Source organism: Nannospalax galili, unplaced genomic scaffold, assembly GCF_000622305.1.
Source record: "Nannospalax galili isolate Female #2095 unplaced genomic scaffold, S.galili_v1.0 scaffold706, whole genome shotgun sequence".
Taxonomy (NCBI): Eukaryota; Metazoa; Chordata; class Mammalia; order Rodentia; family Spalacidae; genus Nannospalax; species Nannospalax galili.
The window spans coordinates 1262358-1280585 of NW_008354694.1; the positions used below are offsets into that span (position 1 = coordinate 1262358).

Consider the following 18228-nt stretch of genomic DNA (forward strand, 5'->3'; position numbering starts at 1 on the left):
TGATGATGCAGTGGGCTGGTGCAGAAGCAGAGGATTGTGTCACAGCACCAGCCGCTGAGAATAGACACCTGCATCTCCTGCCACAGCGGCCATGCAGACAGGATGGGGCTTTGTAACAATAGCTAATCATTTGGGAACAGCAAGCAACTTCTATCCCAGAAGGCTGAGGATGAGACTACAGCCTGTGTTCTTCCTACAGCCTATGAGCGGGACCTGGAGTCTGACATCATTGGAGACACTTCTGGCCACTTCCAGAAGATGCTGATCGTGCTGCTCCAGGTTGGTCCATGGGCAGTCCAGGCCCTTCCTACAGCTCTCCCACTGTGGACCACAGACTCCATTCCCTGCCCCTCACACAGGAGTGGTGCTTGGTGGAAGGGCCTCCTCTTGGCTGCACCTCCCTTCCTGCCCACCCTCTATGCTTTATTCTCTGGAGCCTAGAGGCCCCTCTGGCTCTCCTGGGTGTAGGCAGATCCTAGGCTCTGTCCATCTGTCCATCAGTCCATCTTCATGCCCACACCCTGCTTTGCACAGACTTGTGACCTGAGGAGACTTGCACGCCTCACTCATAGCCTACATGAGATCTCAAAAAAACAAAACAATGAAGCCAAAAGTGGTAGCACACACTTTTAATCCACTTGGGAGGCAGAGGCAGGCCAATCTCTGTAAGTTCAAGGCCAGCCTGGTCTACATAGCAAGTTCCAGGCCAGCTGTGGCTACAGGGAGACCCTGTCTCAAAAAGACCCAACCAAAACAAATAAACAGAAAAAAGAAAAAAAAAAAAGGCCGGGGGGCTGGAGAGATGCCTCAGTGATTAAGAGTGCTTGCTGCTCTTCTAAAGAACCCAAGCACATGTCTGGCTGAAAACCACCTATATCCAGCTCCAGGGACACCCTCTTCTGGCCTCCATAGGCGGCTACAGGGAGACCCTGTCTCAAAAAGACCCAACCAAAACAAATAAACAGAAAAAAGAAAAAAAAAAAAGGCCGGGGGGCTGGAGAGATGCCTCAGTGATTAAGAGTGCTTGCTGCTCTTCTAAAGAACCCAAGCACATGTCTGGCTGAAAACCACCTATATCCAGCTCCAGGGACACCCTCTTCTGGCCTCCATAGGCACCTGTACTCACATGCAACATGCACCACACAGACACACAGACACACAGACACACACAGACACACACACACACAATTAAAATTAAAAATTAAAAAAAAATAGCTTTCTAAGATGAGCCACCCTGAGTCTGTACTTACTGATTAATATGCATCATTACTATAAGTGTCTGTTGCTTTGTTTGTAAATAAAAACCTTTGCTCAAGATGTACATTTCCAAAGCTCAGCATGCTTGTAATCTCAACACTTGGGAAGTGAAGGTAAGATTGCCATGAGTCCAAACCCATCCTGAGTTACACAGTGAATTCCATGCCAGTCCGGACTATAGTGCTGGATCCTCTGGAACTGAAGTTACAGACAGCCACCACGTGGGTGCTGGGAATCAAACCCAGGTCCTCTGCAAGAGCAGCCAGTATTCTTAACCACTGAGCCATCTTTCCAGACCCTCAAAAAAAATTTTTAAAGAAACAATTTTATGTTAATTATTAGCATTAAAAAATGGGAAAAGTGCTCAAAAATCAAATTTCTGGATTACTTTGATAATAGAAAGTTTTGACAGTAGCAGGTCCTGCAGTGGCTGAAAATTCTCTCTCCCCAACCCCCACCCCCACCTGCTTTACCCTGTCTTCCATCTGCCTCACTCTGTGGGGGTCTGTGACCACTAGCACTGAGGGGACAGGCATTGCTGTGACTGAAATCCAGCCCCAGGGACCACACTGTCTGAGGTTTGCATATACGGCAGGCCAGCGCTTGGTGCCCTCTTGCCAATCTTGTCATCCCCCTCCCCCATTTTATACCATATTCCCTTCAGTTTGCCTCTTCTATCACCATGCTCCATGTTAACCAACCGGGAAGTTACCAGGATTGGGCAAGTGTGACCTTTGCCCCATTTCCAAAACTGCTTATTCTGGGGAGGAGATTCCTACCCTGCATCTAAGAGCCAGGAAAATTGTCTCCACATCTTAAAAGTGGCAGTGACGAGACACTGATTACAGACATGCCGGCTCTGTCTCAGACCCCAAGAGTCCAGGGCTTTGAGGCCCTGAAACACACAGCATCAGAGGAAGAGGCCAACTGTAAACCCTGGTTTTACTGGGCATAAGACCCAACATGGCTAGCCCTGTTCTTCACGAGGCTTGGTGTTGTTCAGCCGCCCCTGTCAGGGGTGCAGGGCCTGGGCAGAGCAATAAAATCACCAGGAGGATGTGAATTTTTACATCTTAGGAGCTCAGATCTTGGACCTCAATTCCCAAATCCTCATGGATAAGTTCTTAGCTTAAGCAATGGGAGCCCCTAATATTAGCCCTCAGATATGCACACCTAAACTGGGTGTGGTTACACATGCCTGTAATCCCAGTGCTCAAGGGGCACAGGCAAGAGGATCAATGAAGGCCAACCTGGTCTACATAGCAAGCTCTAGGCCAGCCAGAGCTACACAGTGATACTTGTACCCTTCTTTACCCCGGGGCATCATTGTGAAAGGTCCTGGGCAGTGCCAGGACCTATGGCAGGGCTATCCAGAGCTCTGTCTTCACAGTAGAGGGCATATGCTTGTTCCTCTGAGATGGGGGTGTCGGAAGGACCTTGGTTATTTCCAGGACGCCCGTTAGGCGTCCTAGAGAGAGGCTCCCTACGACTCTCTACAGAACAGATGCTGAATGCTTCTCCTGATGCTGCTGTACTCCTCAAGCCATCAGGGTTGCCCCGCCACCTCCGTCCCCAGCACTGGCAGTCAGGCCTATGCTCCTACCCCAGGCTTCATGCATTTGAAACATACTCTTCCCTGTTTCTCCGTCCAGGGAACCCGGGAGAGTGATGATGTCGTGAGCGAGGACTTGGTCCAACAGGACGTCCAGGTATAAACGAGCACTGATGGAGGGTCCACAGCCAGGAGCCTTGGGAGGTGGGAAAGAGCAGGGGCCTCAGGTCGGGCTGGAGGTGGAATGTGTGTATCAGGCACATGAGTCATGGTGTTTGTACAAAGCTTCCTGGATAAAACATTTTGGCATCTTTAAAGATAAACAGCATGTGACATTGGCAAGTATTTTGGAGTGTTACTAATTGATTGATTTCAGTTAATCAGGCTTATTGAAGTAACACACCTACTATGTGCCAGGTGCTCTGCCTAGCATAGGATGGTGACTCATGAACTATAGAAGGGACAGACAAATGTTAATCCCACCCACCTTCTGCCAATCATCGTACGGTCCAAGTGTTTGGAGCCCTGTGTGCCAGGGGCACTACAGGGGCTGAAAGGGAGAGCTGTAGTAGGATGTAGCCTCTGTGGAGGAGCCAGGCCATGGTGTGAGACAGATCTGTGAAGAAGCCACTGTCACAGTGGGTCAGTGCTATAAAGAAGCAGGGGTCAGGGAGACAGCTCAGCTCATAAAGTGCTTGCCGTGCACACAGGGGCCAGGACCTGGGCTTGCTCCCCAATACTCACGTAAAAGCTAGAGTGTAGCAGCATGCACCTGTAATCGTAGTACCAAGAAGTGGGGACCGGGATCTCTGGGGCTCACTGACTAGTCAGCCAGAGCAAATCTGCAAACCCTGCGTGCCAGCAAGAGACTCTGTCTCAAAAACGAGACAATTCCTGAAAATAACACCTGGAACCTGGTTGGCTTCTGCCCTCACACAACGTGTGCACATGCCTGCACTTACACACACACATATACACAGAGAGAGGGACAGGACGGGAGGAAAGAGAATAGTATCTGGAGAGAAAAGGTAACATTAGTCTGGGCCATGGAGGCTGAGGAGGAGCTGGGGGAATATGCAGAGGCCTGGAGGGTACCCAGTGACTGGTGTGTTCAGGGTCAGGCAGCCTTTCTTAGTGCTGTGTTCTGTCTCCCCAGGTTTGTTCCTTCCATTAAATCCCTTCTTCCCTCTAGGACCTGTATGAGGCGGGGGAACTGAAATGGGGAACAGACGAGGCCCAGTTCATTTACATCTTGGGAAATCGCAGCAAACAGCATCTGCGGTTGGGTGAGTTCCCAGAAGAACTGCGGTGCCTCCCAGGGGTCATGTGAGAACCCTTCTCTTCCTTTCCTCTTGTGGTACACAGAGGTCACTTCATCTCCAACCCTAACACTAGTTTATCCTTTACCTCAGTCATTGGCGGGAGAGTACCAGCCCTGCTCATGTTGGAGAATGAGGTCGAGTCCTTCACAACAGACACACACAACTGACAGTGGCTGAGGATGTGTGTCACTTCCCAGCTGCCACCAGCAAAGCCCCAGCCCCAGCCTCCCGTTAGCATCTGGGTCCTGGCTATTGTGCCATCCCACTGAAAAGTCTCTGTTCATTTTGTTGTTATGGGAGCACCATCAGATGTCTGTCTGTCTCTGCCTCCCCAGTGTTTGATGAATATCTGAAGACCACAGGGAAGCCCATAGAAGCTAGCATTCGAGGGGAGCTGTCCGGGGACTTTGAGAAACTGATGCTGGCTGTTGGTACGTCCTGATGGTGCATTCATGGGGATTGCACCCCATGGATTCTGGGATGCTAGTCCAGGAATGGAAAGGAGATGTCAGTGGTGTGGAGCTGAGATGGAGAAGCAGGTGGGCTGTGAGCCCTAGAGGCATGGCTGAGTGGCCTGGCTGAGGCTGGGGGTGGTGGGTGGTGGGTGGGGATGGGAAGGAAGGTGAGCCCCAAACACTGATGTCCTCCCAGGCTCTTGTCCAATGTAACAGATAGAAAGCACCCAGCTCTGGTTGGGATAATGGTCATCAAAGACCTTGGAGGGGTCTGTTTGCAAGGCACCATGCTGTGTTCAGTCTTTTAAGAAAGGGCAGGGGCCTGCACCACATTTAACTAAACAGCTGAAGAAACTGAGTCTCACAGAGGCTGAGTCCCAGGCAAAGCCCCTTGCCGAAGAGTAGCTTTGTAATGGATAAGGGGTTCCTTGATGTGTAAGGGACATGAGAAACTGACGATTCTGAATTCAAACCCAGGGCCTCTCCCTTGAGTGCTGCTCAGCTAGGGCGGGCTGCTTAGTCTGGCTGGGTCTTGTTTTCTTCATCTGTTAAGTGAGGGAAGGAGGAATGGGCTGCCTGTCCTCAGTTCTTTGCCAGTCTGATGTTCTGAGAGTCGGTATGATTGGGCCACAGATGGTAAGTTAGTTGTTGTTTTGGTTTCGTTTCATAAAGCCCTGGTCTCGTATAGCTCAGGCTAGCCTTGAACTCAGTATGCAGGTGATGCTGACCTTGACCTTCTGATCCTCCTGCCTCTACATCCTGAGTGCTGGGATTATAAGTGTATATGGGCCATCACACCTGGTTTATGGAGTGCTGGGGATTGAACCCAGGGCCACATACATACTAGGCAGCATTCTACTATTGAGAGCTAAGTCCCTTTTTTCTTTTTTGAGGCAGAGTCCCAGGCTAGCCTCAGACTCACTGTGTAGCCAAGGATAACCTTGAACTTCTGATCCTCCTGCCCTCACCTCCAAAGTGCTGGGATTATGGGTAAGCATTGCTCCCGCTCCCGCTGGAAGGGCAGAAGCTCTCTGAGGCTGAGGGCCATCTGAAGTCAGGATTCTTCCTGCCTAGAACTTGGTGCCCTCTAAGAATTAGAAACAAAAGAGCTGGGCATGGTAGCATCCACGTGTGATCCCAGCACTCAGGGAGGCTGAGCAGGACTGCAAGTCTGAGCCCTACCTGGGCCACAAGACCAAATTCAAGGGCAGCCTGGACAACTGAGCAAAACCTTGTTCCAAAATTAAAAGTAAAGACAGGACTTGGGACATAGTTCAGTTGTAAAGCACTTGTCTAGCATGCCTAGCATGCCTGAGGCTGTAGGTTCAACCCCCAGTATTTCAAAGGAATGGAGGGAGAGAAGAAAGGAAGGGGACAGGCCCGCTCTGCCGTGTCTTCCATTCAGAGCTGGTGGTGTGACTCTTCCTCCTCTTCCCTCTTTCCAGTGAAATGCATCCGCAGTACCCCAGAGTATTTTGCCGAGAGGCTCTTCAAGGCCATGAAGGTATGTGGTGGGATTGGTGAGAACTGAGGGAGGGAGCTTGTGCCCAGTCCTAGGCTCTGGCAAATCTTTGGTGACCCCTGGACAGAACCTGGTGTAGTTTGGATTCTGTTGTGATAAAACACTCTGACCAAAAGCAACTTAGGGGAGAAAAGGATTTATTTAGCTTATGCTTCTTGGTCATAGGCCATCCCTGAGGGAAGTTAGGGTGGGAACTCAAGCAGAAAACATGGAGGAACACTGCTCACGGGCTCACGCTCAGCTGGCTTTCTGAGGCAGCCCAAGCCCACCTGCCCAGAGCATGGTGCGGCTCCCAGTGGGCTGTGCCCTCCTACATAAATTAACAATCAAGACAATCTCCCGCAGACCAGTCTGATCTGGGAGCTCCCTCAATTGAAAGTCTCTTAGGTGGCTCTGGGCCCTGTCAAGTTAGTAGTTAAAGCTACCTAGGACAGAGCCTTTAGAGATCAGCCACAGCAATGACCTTGAGGAGGGTGTTTTGTGTCCTGGGTAAGCTCTGGGGCCTGGGATTTGATGGTAGCTTGCTCCTGATCCACCCAGCCAAATGAACTGGCAGCCCAAACTTTGAAAAATTAGTAATTAAATCTGGGCGAAGCGGTGCCCTCCTGTAATCCTAGGTCTTGGGAGGATGGGGCAAAGAGATCAGTAGTTTGAGGGGCTATGTAGTGAGACCTTGTCTCAAATATAAACCAGTAGGGGCTGGAGAGATGGCTCAGTGATTAAGAGCACTAGCTGCTCTTGCAGAGGTCCTGGGTTCGATTCCCAGCACCCATGTGGCAGCTAACAACTGTCCGTAACTCTAGTTCCAAGGGATCCAACACCCTCTTCTGACCTCCGAGGGCATTATATGACACTGGTGCACTTACATACATGCAGGCAATACATTTACACACATAAAATAAAATTTTTTTTGGTCTTTTTGAGACAGGGTCTCCCTGTAGCCCCAGCTGGCCTGGAACTTACTATGTAGACCAGACTGGCCTTGAACTCACAGAGATCTGCCTGCCTCTGCCTCCTGATCGAGCACTGGTATTAAAGGCATGCAGTACCACACCCAGCAATAAAATAAAAATAATTTTTAAAAAAAGAGTATTAATAAGTAATGAACCAAAATGTTTCTGTGCAGGTCAGAGCACTCTAGAAAACATGTTCACATCTATCAAGAATCTCTTAGCAGTCAGCAATGCTAATTATTAGGACCAGGTGGTTGGTTCTACTCTGGGTGTGTTCCAGAGAACAGTATTTCCCAGGCTTCCACACATAGGACGCAGAGACACGAGTGTCATTCCCAAGACACACCAGCAAATATGAACACAGTCATTTGCTACCGGAGACCCAAGGCCCAGGCACTCAGGCTGTCCCTGTCCTGTTTGGCCACCCCATGAGGGTAAAATGGACAGTCAGCTGTCTACCATGCTCCAGCACCATAGTGGGGTTGTGCTGCTTATAGAATAAGGACAGTCGGCAGTGAAATAGAGAAGGTCACATGAAGGTCGCCATCTGCCATCTTTGTTTCTAGTTTGAATTTTTATTATGAAAATGACATCTCTGCCCAAGTTGGCTTCTGGTGTCACCTCAGCCTCCACTTCAGGTCCTCTTGCTCATTCCCTCATGCCTTCCAGGGCCTGGGAACTCGGGACAACACCCTGATCCGCATCATGGTCTCCAGGAGCGAATTGGACATGCTGGATATCCGAGAGATCTTCCGGACCAAGTATGAGAAGTCCCTCTACAGCATGATCAAGGTCAGTAGGTCTGGGAGGCGGGTAGGGAGGGCCTGGGAACCTCTCCTGAGAGAGAAGGCCCTTCAGCAAGAGCTAGGCTAGTCTTGGAATGGCCGGGATCCCTCGCCTTAGGTCATTTTCCAGGAAGTTCCATCCTTAGGGAGCTGGTGACAGATGAGGCAAAAAAGGAAGGAGAGGCTGGATCCTGCAGGGCACACGGTTAGACTTAGGGACCAGGGCGCCCTCCCAGGGTGGACAGCATTCAGTCCTGGGGGAGGGGGGTAAGAAGCTCTTTGAGAAAAAGGTGAGAGTTAATTGGAAAACTCCCCAGTGACGGTGGCCATCTGAAAAGACCCATCAGATATAATAGTTCTACAAGGATAACGGGAAAGGTCCAGTTTCCTAAAGTATGTTTCCAGAACAGCATTTATGTATGCTACCTGTTCTATGGGAAAATAGTTCATAAAAATCTAGAATTGCCTGGTGTAGTGGCACATGCCTTTAATCCTAGCTCCCAGGAGTCAGAGGCAGGTGGATCTCTGAGTTCAAGGCCAGCCTGGTCTACATAGTGAGTTCCAGGCCAGCTGGGGCTACAGGGAGACCCTGTCTCAAAAAGATTAAAAAAAAAAAATCTAGAAGAATCAAAGCTGTTCCTTAGTATCTTTACCTCATAGTCATTACTATTTTTGCAGTCTGTTCGGAAGCTTCAAAGAATATGGACTAGGTCATTTATATCAGTATATGAATTTATCAACTATTTGTTTGACTCTATATGTATGACTGTGTCTTATTATATATCCCTGACTGGCCTGGAACTCGCTCTGTAGACCAGGCTGTCCTCAAACTCACAGAGATTGTCCTGCCTCTGCCTCCCGAGTGCTGATTTAAAGGTGTGCACAACACACCTGGCAGCTTCCCAGTTCTCTTTTGTTCCTGGAGCCCTACTTCCGTTAAATATTTCCTTGGGAGGATTGGACCAGGGACTCGGGACAGTATGTTGGGCCTCGGGGAGGGCAGCCAGCATCTCTTCTCTTCTCTGTAGGGAGTCAGCATGGCCCCAAATTGTCATCTTGGAAGTATTTATACCAGAAATTAGCAAATGATCCGAACCAGAGACTCGTTCTTCCTGTTTTTTTTCCCTAAGATCTGGTTGTTCCAAAGTAGTCAGCACACCACAGTTCCATGCTCAGCCTTCCCTTCTTACCCAGGAAGAGTTGGGTTTGAGGTCACTGATTTTTCCCTTCTTCCTCCCCAGAATGACACCTCTGGAGAGTACAAGAAGGCTCTGCTGAAGCTGTGTGGGGGAGACGATGAGTGAGTGCCCCTGGGTCCTGCCCCAGCCCCTGCCCTGTGACTCTCCCAGCTTCTGTCCCAGGGGATGGACAGATGGGTTGCAAGGACCTGGGTCTCCTCTGGCCTGAATGCCACACCAGGGAAAGGTGGCCTTTGACATTCTGGTCCCCGCTATTTGTGGTTGTGTGTGTCTGAACAAGTGTGGTCTTATACATGGAGCTCTCTGCTGTGTGAACTTGGAAAGTTGTTCTGATGTTTGGACCAAGAATTAGAATTCAGGAGGTCTAAGAAGGCCATGGTTGTGCATACCTGTAATCTCAGGACTCCAGAGGCTATAACAGGAGGATTACCCTAAGACTGAGGCCAACCTGGGCTATATAGTGAGGCCTTGTCTCAAATCAAAAATAGAATACAGGGGTCAGGCCTTGCTGTGCTACAGTTGCTGACTGATTTTAGCATGGGCTCTTGTGCTCCTCAGTTACACATGGGTTAAGTACCTTCCCTATGGCCCTATGGGGAAGTGTCTGACAGAACCTCCAGTTTAGAAGGACCCGACGGCCAGCAGGGCTCCCCTGCCACAGGGGAAGAGTACAGGCCCATCTCATGAATCCTATGAAGGCAAGAACAGATACAGTGGCCCACATTGGGCAGCTTCTGAAGATAAGAGGCTGCTGTGACCCCAACATGGTAAAGGAAAGGAGGAGGAGCCAGGCAGAGAGGGTCTCAGGGAGTTTGTGATGGGCGAAACCACTTTAAGAAGGCCTGGGATGAGAGCTGGTCACGTGCGTCTGTAGAGGGCTGTGGAGAGACGTACAGGTGCGCCATGTAGGGGACTCTTTCAAGAATATTAAACTAGGTTAGTATAAGGCCATGGCTTGACCAAATTTGTAGAAGGGAAATTATGGGTATTTTGACTTCCTTTCTCAGAGTTTTAAGGGTCAATTAAGGAAGGGACTCTTGACTTTGGCTGGGGCCATAGAGGCCACTGATCCATGCCATACCTCCTGGCTCCTCGTGCCCAGGTGCCTCTTGGGAGTGTAGGGATGATGCAGCCTTAGCCTGCCCTTGGCTTATCTGAGAGGGGGATTTGGACCAAAGACCCCACTGGAAGGAAGAACAGGGGAGGCTGGAGGACTGTCCCACTTGGGCCGAAGACCAAAAAGGCTGCTGGGAGGAGCCCACTGCACTGGTGGGAGGCAGCTCAGGGTGGAGCAGAAGATGGGGGATCTCTGATGAGTAGGTGAGGCCAGGGCTGGAGAGGAAATAAAGCCAGACAAGCTTAGGTAGGCGTTGGTGTTGTGTGCGTGTGTGTGCATGCTTTGGGGTGTATGTTAGGGTGTATGTTGGTATCTCACAGTCTATTGGGGTGTGTGTGTGCATGTGTTGGGTATACAATGAGGTGTGTTTTGGGGTGGGTATAACTGTGTGTTGGAAGCATGGAGCGTTACCTATGATGACATTCCCTCCCGCCCTCTCCCCAAACCCCTCCATTCCAGTGCCGCTGGCCAGTTCTTCCCGGAGGCAGCACAGGTGGCCTATCAGATGTGGGAGCTTAGTGCAGTGGCCCGAGTTGAGGTCAGACCCTCCTCACTTCCTGCTTGACCTGACCTCCAGCTTCCACTGGCTTGCACCTTTCTGCTACTCTGGTTGGCCCCCAGCTGCCCCCTGGGGGCCAACCCAAGCTGAGGGTTCTCACATCTGAAGCTTCCGGATTCCTGCATCCGTTCTAACACCTTGAGAAGTGTTCTGTCTGCTCTCTACTAACTGGCTTGCTCCAGTGAGACTGCGGTGGTTTCATGGGGACCTCTGCATCCTCAGCCTGGCAGTTGGGCATCTCTGAGGGCAGAGGGCACCCTTGGGTGCATGGCAGGATTCTGGAGTATACTCCTGAGGACCCTCACACCTTTGGGTCCACGAAGGACAGTGGTAAGGGTTTCACAGAGGCACCTGACAAACTATTCCGAACATTGTAAGGCTTGGTCCTCACAAGAATTTGGAACCTTGGGTTCTCTTTGCCACTGGCTGTGCCTCTGGGTCCCACTGTCCTTGTGGCCTCTATGCCTGTGTCTTTAGGATGAGATGAGATGGCAGCCCTAGTGGCCTAAAGGTTCCTTTGGTGTTCTAGTTTCCCCCAAATCCTAAGGCAAACACTAGCTTTGCAGGTGATCTTTGGTTGTATGATTACATACGTATCCCTGATTATAGGGAGGGATATTACATACATTTTCATGGGTGATTTTTTTTTTTTTTGTCTTTTTGAGATGTCTCCCTGTAGCCACAGCTGGCCTGGAACTCACTGTGTAGACCAGGCTGACCTCAAACTCACAGAGATCCACCTGCCTCTGCCTCCAGAGTACTAGGATTAAAGGCACGTGTCACCACACTTGGCTATAATGATACCTAGTCTAATACATGATAGTGTATAAAATATAAAATTATCTCCATCTTAGGGCTGGGGCTATATTATAACCCAGGGGTAGAGTGCTTGCCTAGCAAGCATGAGGCCCTAAACTTAGTTGTCATCACTACAAAAATTTATTTTTAACTATTTATTAATTTGGCAAGTTTTTTTTTTTAACACCTGTTATGTGTCAGACACTTGTACGCACAATAGCATATATCAGTAGACAAAAGTTATACAGGCTATGGTAGTCCAAGCCTACTCCTAGGATTTGGGAAGTAGGGCAGAAAAGTTCAAGGTCAACCTCTGTTACCATGTAGTGCGAGGCCAGCCTAGGCTACATGAGACCTTGTGTACAAAAAAAGGGAGGGAGGGAGGGAGGGAGGGAGGGAAGGAGGCAAAAACCTTTGCCCTTCACATCTTCAGTATGTAAATATACTTCAAAATAGTTGTGTTGGGGCTGAGTTGCACTGCAAGCCTTGGATTTGATTCCTCAGCACCCTGACCCCCAAATTATCCCAAATAAAAATGTTTATGGAAAATGAAATAGATATTAGAAGTTGAATTGGGTAAAAATATGAGGAAATAGCAAATGTGGAAGGCAGCCCGAAAGTTGTTGGGTAATGACTAAATTCGAGAAACTAGTCTGTTTCAGAGCATTTTGGCCTCCTCATCAAGGGCCTTGGCTCCCACAGGCATCGGGGCCCGGGACATGGTGGACTGCTGAAGGGCTGGAGGGCCCAATAGATGCACAGCCACAGGAACTGGATCATAGCCATGTCCTATAGCAGGAGCTAGCCCTCTTCCCTGTCCAGCACTCCGCCTGTCCCCAGATTTTCTCTGCTACCCCCCCGCAACCCCAGCCCTGGGCAGGCTCTGTCTGCTGTGCCTCCTTCCCCAGGCTGCTTGGCTTGGGGCTCAGTCTGGAAAGCCTCTATCACGTGGCATGCTCCTCTCTGGGTTTGGCCCCCTCGGGGGCCCTCAGACACCTGCTGAGCCTCTTTCTGCTTCTCACAGCTGAAGGGTACTGTGCGTGCAGCTGATGATTTCAACCCTGATGCAGACGCCAAGGCCCTGCGGAAAGCCATGAAGGGAATTGGTAAGGGGGACCAGGAGGGCCAGAGCACTTCTGGGTAGTGACCTGTTGGGTTTGGTGGGGGCCAGGGGGTATATGAAGCCTCAGGCTAGGCTCTGCCGGATGAGGAGGACCCTGTGGGAGCCTCCTCCATCTCAAAGGAGAGGGAGGGACAGAGAGGGTCCAGAATGAACTTGACAGGAGTCTTTCCCAGAGTCCAAGGTCTCAGCCTCTGCCAGCAAGAGCCTCGTGTGGAAGAAAGTACTAGGTCAGAAAGCCTGGGTTCGTGCCCTTTGCTGCTGACTCACTGTGACTTTGTTCAAGTTCTTAAACAGCTCTCGGTCTCAATTTCCCAGTGTGCAAAATAAGGGTCCTTGACCCAGGAACCCAAGAGCACTGGTGCAGGGGCAGGAGTGCCCCCTGCTGGTGGGCTCCTCCAAACCTGTGTTTGCTCCAAATGGACGGTTAGTCTGTGCCCCAGCTGGGGACAGAGCATGGGGATTTGACTTCCATTGGCCACCTGCCCAACAGCAACTCCCAGGGGGCTTTGGGTAAGGCCTCCTGGGGGTAATACCTGCGGAGCAGCTCTGACTGTGGAGATAGGTGCAGATGCTTTGAAAGACAGGGCCCCATGCCACACCTGAGGTTGGTGTCACTCATCCGAGAGGCAGGAAGTCCTGATTCTTCATACAACCTGCTGTGCTTAGAGGGAACTTGTAAGCCACTGTTCTGAGCCACTGTTCAGGGAGTTGAAGGCAAAGGACATACAGTCACTAACGAGGCTTCGAATGCAGGGTTGGAACAATCCCTTAGTAGTTACTCCAGCCTCTTCATGTTGGAGATGTGGAAACTGAGTCCCAGAAAGAGAAAGGGACTTTTCCAAGGTGGGTGGTCATTGCCAGAGCCCAGACCAAAACTCAGAGGTGGTGACTCCCAAACCAGTGCTCGCTACCTGGACTCCTAGTCTAGTGCTCACTTCACTCCTGGTTCTAGTTTTGACAGAAGAAAGTCAGGAAGAAGCCAGGGGAGGTCAGTGTCTAGAGCCCAGGGAAAAGTGCCCACAGGGACCAGGAGCACATGGCTGCCCAGCCAGGCCTCTATCCAAACAGGACTGATGGGTACCATCAGTAGGATATGTCAGGGAAACTGACTCACAGAACCTCATCTGAAGTGTGTGGCTTTGGTGACTCAGGAACTGATGAAGCCACCATCATTGACATCATCACGCACCGCAGTAATGCCCAGAGGCAGCAGATCCGGCAGACCTTCAAGTCTCACTTTGGCCGGGTAAGGATCCTCTCCTGAGCCACATCCCACAGCCACACACCTTCCCAAGGAAGTTCATCCTGTCACTGCCAACTCTGTACAGTTAGACACCAGGGGCTTCATGGCTATGGGACCCCACCTGGTGTGGTATCACAGCGTGTCCCAGCCCTGGGTCTGCCATTCCCCTGGTTCCTATGATCAGCGACACGTGAGGTAGCTCAGCAGGGCTATGATCGGGGATGGTGGCTGTCTCTGTGTGTTTCGGAGGCTGGCTTGACCTTGGCTCTGCCTTTTGCAGGACTTAATGGCTGACCTGAAGTCTGAGATCTCGGGAGATCTGGCAAGGCTGATTCTGGGGCTCATGATGCCACCAGCTCATTATGATGCCAAGCAGCTGAAGAAGGCCATGGAGGTACATATTAGGGTTCAAATCACAGCAGCCTTCCTGTCTCCAACAGGGCCTCATGACCTCCCAAGCCCCTGAGAAAAAGGGAACCGAGATGATAAGCACCCTGGTCTTTGAAGTCCAGGGAAGCAGACTCTTCTAAAAGGCCGCTTGCCTTTCCTTTGATCCCCCAAGACAAGATAAACAGATTCCACCTTTTAACCAGAGACTCAGGAGCTGCTTCAGCACAGCAGTTTTCCCTTATCTTAAGAGGACAAAAACAAACCCTTCCTGACCCGGATCCTGGCTGACAGACGGTGGGGAGCGGTTTTACAAGTCCCGCTCTCCCCCTTCCCCGCTGCCTAATTTTTTCCAAAAAACCTCCCACCTTCTGTGTCCCCGAAGCCCCCTTAGAAAAGCACCAGCTCACAATCCACGGGCTGACATTTTCCCTTCCCTGAAGGGAACGTGTCCCGTATGAAATAAAACTATCCCGCTGAGTTTTATCTGTGTCTTGGTGTTTTCTCCTGATCAACCCTATCCATCCTCCAGCTACTTTCACGGATCAGTACAGAGCATGTACTGGAGCGGGGGTGCTGCAGGTGCTCAGGGTCAGGGCTACGGCTGACATGACCTTTGCGTTTGCCTTCTAGGGAGCTGGCACCGACGAAAAGGCTCTTATCGAAATCCTAGCCACGCGGACCAACGCTGAAATCCAGGCCATCAATAAAGCCTACAAGGAGGGTGAGTGCTGGAGGGCTCGCCGGGTGTTGCTGGGAGGCAGGAAGTCCCTAGGGTGAACCTCAGCCCTCCGCTCCACCCACAACTCTGTTTAGTCAACTCCAGGAGCTTTTGTGTGCCAGAGTTGCAAGTGGTTGTGAGCTGCCTGATGTAGATGCCAGAGACCAAACTCAGGTCCTTTGCAAAAGCAACTCTGAGCCATCTCTCCAGCCTCTTGTTTGTTTTCTATATTTGTGTGTGTGTGTGTGTGTGTGTGTGTGTGTGTGTAGGTCAGAGACCAACTCTTTCGAGGGTCAGTTCTCTTCTATTATGTAGGTTCTGGCGATCAAACTCAGGTCGTCAAGCTTGGCTGCAAGCACCTTTACCTGCTGTACCATCTCAATGAGTCCAACCTTGTTTTTTGAGACAGGGTCTCCTACTGACCCAGGAATTGCCGATTTGGCAAGGCAGGCTGGCCAGCAAGCCTCAGGGATCTTCAAGTCTCTAGCTCCCTAGCTCTAGGATTGCAAGAATGGACTGCCACACCCAGTTTCTTCTGTGGGTCCTGGAGATCACATTCAGTTTAACCACTGAGCCATCTTTCCACACCCCCTGTTTCTACCTCAGACTATCACAAGTCGCTGGAAGACGCCCTGAGCTCAGACACATCTGGCCACTTTAGGAGGATCCTCATTTCTCTGGCCACGGTGAGTGAATTTGTGATTCTGAGGTTCATTCATCCATGGGGTGCTTGAAGGACCCCATTTGCCTTCTCAGAGGTTACCTCCAATCCCTTTTTTCAGAGCTGGGTTGGTGCCACCTCTGAGCAGCTCTCTTTGATGGCCTAGTGTGACCTTTTGGGTCTCCGGCTCACAGAACAAAGCCACATGGTGACCCTGTCCTGTGCCGTCACTGAGTTCTCAGACCTCATTCCTAGCCTGAGAGCTCACGGTACCAAGCATGGGTCTAGGAGCCACATAGCCTACCCTGGAATTGCCCCTGTGTTGCAAACGATGAAGGGAATTCAGGGAGATGATGGAGCAAGATGGGGCATGGGAGTGGGGTGCTTGGGGACTGACTTCTTGCTGGTCCTGCTACAGGGGAATCGTGAAGAGGGAGGAGAAGACCGGGACCAGGCCCGGGAAGATGCCCAGGTGAGACCCCAGCCCTCCTGTGCTGGACAGCCAGTGGGTCCATACCAAGCCCTGGCTGTCAGGTGGGGCAGGCTCCTGGTGGGAGCATGGTTGGTTTGACTGACAGATGCTTTGACTCGGGCCCCTGTACCTCTACCTATAAAAGCAAAGTGAAGCCTTGAGGGTTTTCAGAATGAGCCATGGGAGGGTGGAACTGGTCTCACTGGCATTTCCCATGTGACTAGGAGGATCCTTAGAAACGTAAGTGAATCACCCATCACCCAGGTCAAATCTCCAGCTTACAGTGGGGAATGAGAGTCAGAGAGGGTGACTGACTTCTGAAACTCACACAGCAAATCAGTGACCCAGGGAGAACTGATCCGAGAGCTAAAGGTCTGGGTTTATTATCTGTAAAATGAGACTGTGGTCGACTTAGCAAGTTGCTAAAGGCTGGCACTGCTGTTGGGCTCAGTGATATGTCCTGTGCCCAGTGCTAAGTAGATACTGCTGAATGTTAGGGTTGCATCTCAGGTTGGGGAGCTGCACATGGAGGCTGGGCAACCCCAGGTCCATCTTTCCTGAGATCCTTTTGGTTGCACAGCCTGCTCTGAGGTCTTCAGCCCCCCAACTCCCCTCGCTCCACAAGCAGACAACACAGCATCTGAGAGTAGAAAGCCCCAGGGTAGCCTGACACAACTGAAATTACAAAGCCAGGCATGCTCTAGCACTGGGGACACCTAGGCAGGAGGATCAGCCTGGGCTATATGAGACCCTGTCCAAAAGAACAAACGAAAAATTCCAACAGCCTCCAGGCTGTAGTTTCGTTGTTTAGGAGGCATGCTCTGTACTGAGGACGGTATGACACTGTGGGTCCAGTACTTTCTGTTTTCCGTTGAGGAAAATGAAGCCCCTGACCTGCTCACAGGGACCATTTCTGAGTGGCTTCAGTTTAAATATGTTCATGGGGGTTAGCCTGGGAACCCAGCCAGACCCCCACAGTGCTACAAAGGCCTTTAGAGCTTAGATCTCACCCACGTGCATCCTGCACCCTCACATTCATCTCCAGGGAATACTTCCACCTGGTGTCTCTGCTTGGGACTAACGGGGCAGTGTGGTCCTGGCCAGCAGCTGCTTTGCAGGGGAAGGGAAGAGAGAGAACCGGGATGGAGGCACTGAGGGACCCCTGAGCCACAGCCCTGCTCCATTAAAGGCTCAGTAGCTTCTCCGTGAATCAGGACAAGACCCTAATACAATGTGAACTCATTTGGGGGTAACTAGCAAAATTTTTTTGTCTCACAAGTAATATGTATTTTTTGGTAAAAACACAGAACACATTAAAAAAAAAGCAGTAGTAATGTCCTAATAATTGCATATATTCAAATTGTTTTTCTATGTACATACAGATTTCTGTTTCTAACAGTTAAAAGCTAAGCTGGGCCTTGTAAAGCACACCTGTAATTCCAGCACTTGGGAGACAGAGAGAGGCAGGAGGATTGATGCAAGTTCAAGGCCAGCCTGGTTCGCATAGTGAATTCCAGGGACTACATAGCAAGACCCTGTTGAAAGAAAGAAGGAAGGAAAGGGAGGGCAGAGAGAGAGAGAGAGAGAGAGAGAGAGAGAGAGAGAGAGCACTTGGGGGTTTTGGTGGCATGGTTTACTCTGTCCACCCCCTCCCAACCTTACTCTGGGCATCTGGTGCTTCAAGCTAGCTCTTTAAAGTCTGGGTCTGTTGTCAGCAGAGTAACTGTATGTCAAGTTTCCACCATTTACCTCATAGTGGTAGTTAATATTATAGCTTCCTCTCATTCTCCTCTAAGTTCTTACTTAGTGTCCTAGTTTTTTTCTCCATTGCTGTGACAAAATACTCTCACCAATACCAACTTGGGGAACAAAGGGTTTATTTTATCTTACATCTCCCGGGTCACAGTTCATCAGGGAGCCCAAGGTAGGAACCCAGGGCAGGAACCTGGAGGCAGGAGCTGGAGCACAGGCCATGGAGGAACAGTGCTTACTGGCTTGCTCCTCTGGCCCCTGCTCAGCCTGCTTTCTTATGCAACACACCAGGGTTTCTTATGCCCACCTGCCCAGGGATGGCACCACCCACAGTGGGCTGGGCCCTCCCA

The 18228-nt window shown here is 50.7% G+C and overlaps 1 protein-coding gene across 5 annotated transcripts in view; it reads left to right on the plus strand.

The window, feature by feature from the left end:
* The window catches only part of Anxa6 (annexin A6), a 58347-nt gene that overhangs the window by 26524 nt on the left and 13595 nt on the right, over positions 1 to 18228 (plus strand). For all 5 annotated transcript variants that reach the window (XM_017802870.2, XM_017802871.2, XM_008851870.3 and 2 more), the window contains 14 exons: positions 200 to 279; positions 2910 to 2966; positions 4002 to 4095; positions 4467 to 4562; positions 6032 to 6090; positions 7731 to 7853; positions 9088 to 9146; positions 10622 to 10700; positions 12544 to 12625; positions 13794 to 13888; positions 14166 to 14279; positions 14906 to 14996; positions 15600 to 15679; positions 16073 to 16126. In XM_017802870.2, coding sequence (XP_017658359.1) covers positions 200 to 279; positions 2910 to 2966; positions 4002 to 4095; positions 4467 to 4562; positions 6032 to 6090; positions 7731 to 7853; positions 9088 to 9146; positions 10622 to 10700; positions 12544 to 12625; positions 13794 to 13888; positions 14166 to 14279; positions 14906 to 14996; positions 15600 to 15679; positions 16073 to 16126 — 1163 coding nt within the window. The remainder of the gene's footprint in view (positions 1 to 199; positions 280 to 2909; positions 2967 to 4001; positions 4096 to 4466; positions 4563 to 6031; positions 6091 to 7730; positions 7854 to 9087; positions 9147 to 10621; positions 10701 to 12543; positions 12626 to 13793; positions 13889 to 14165; positions 14280 to 14905; positions 14997 to 15599; positions 15680 to 16072; positions 16127 to 18228) is intronic.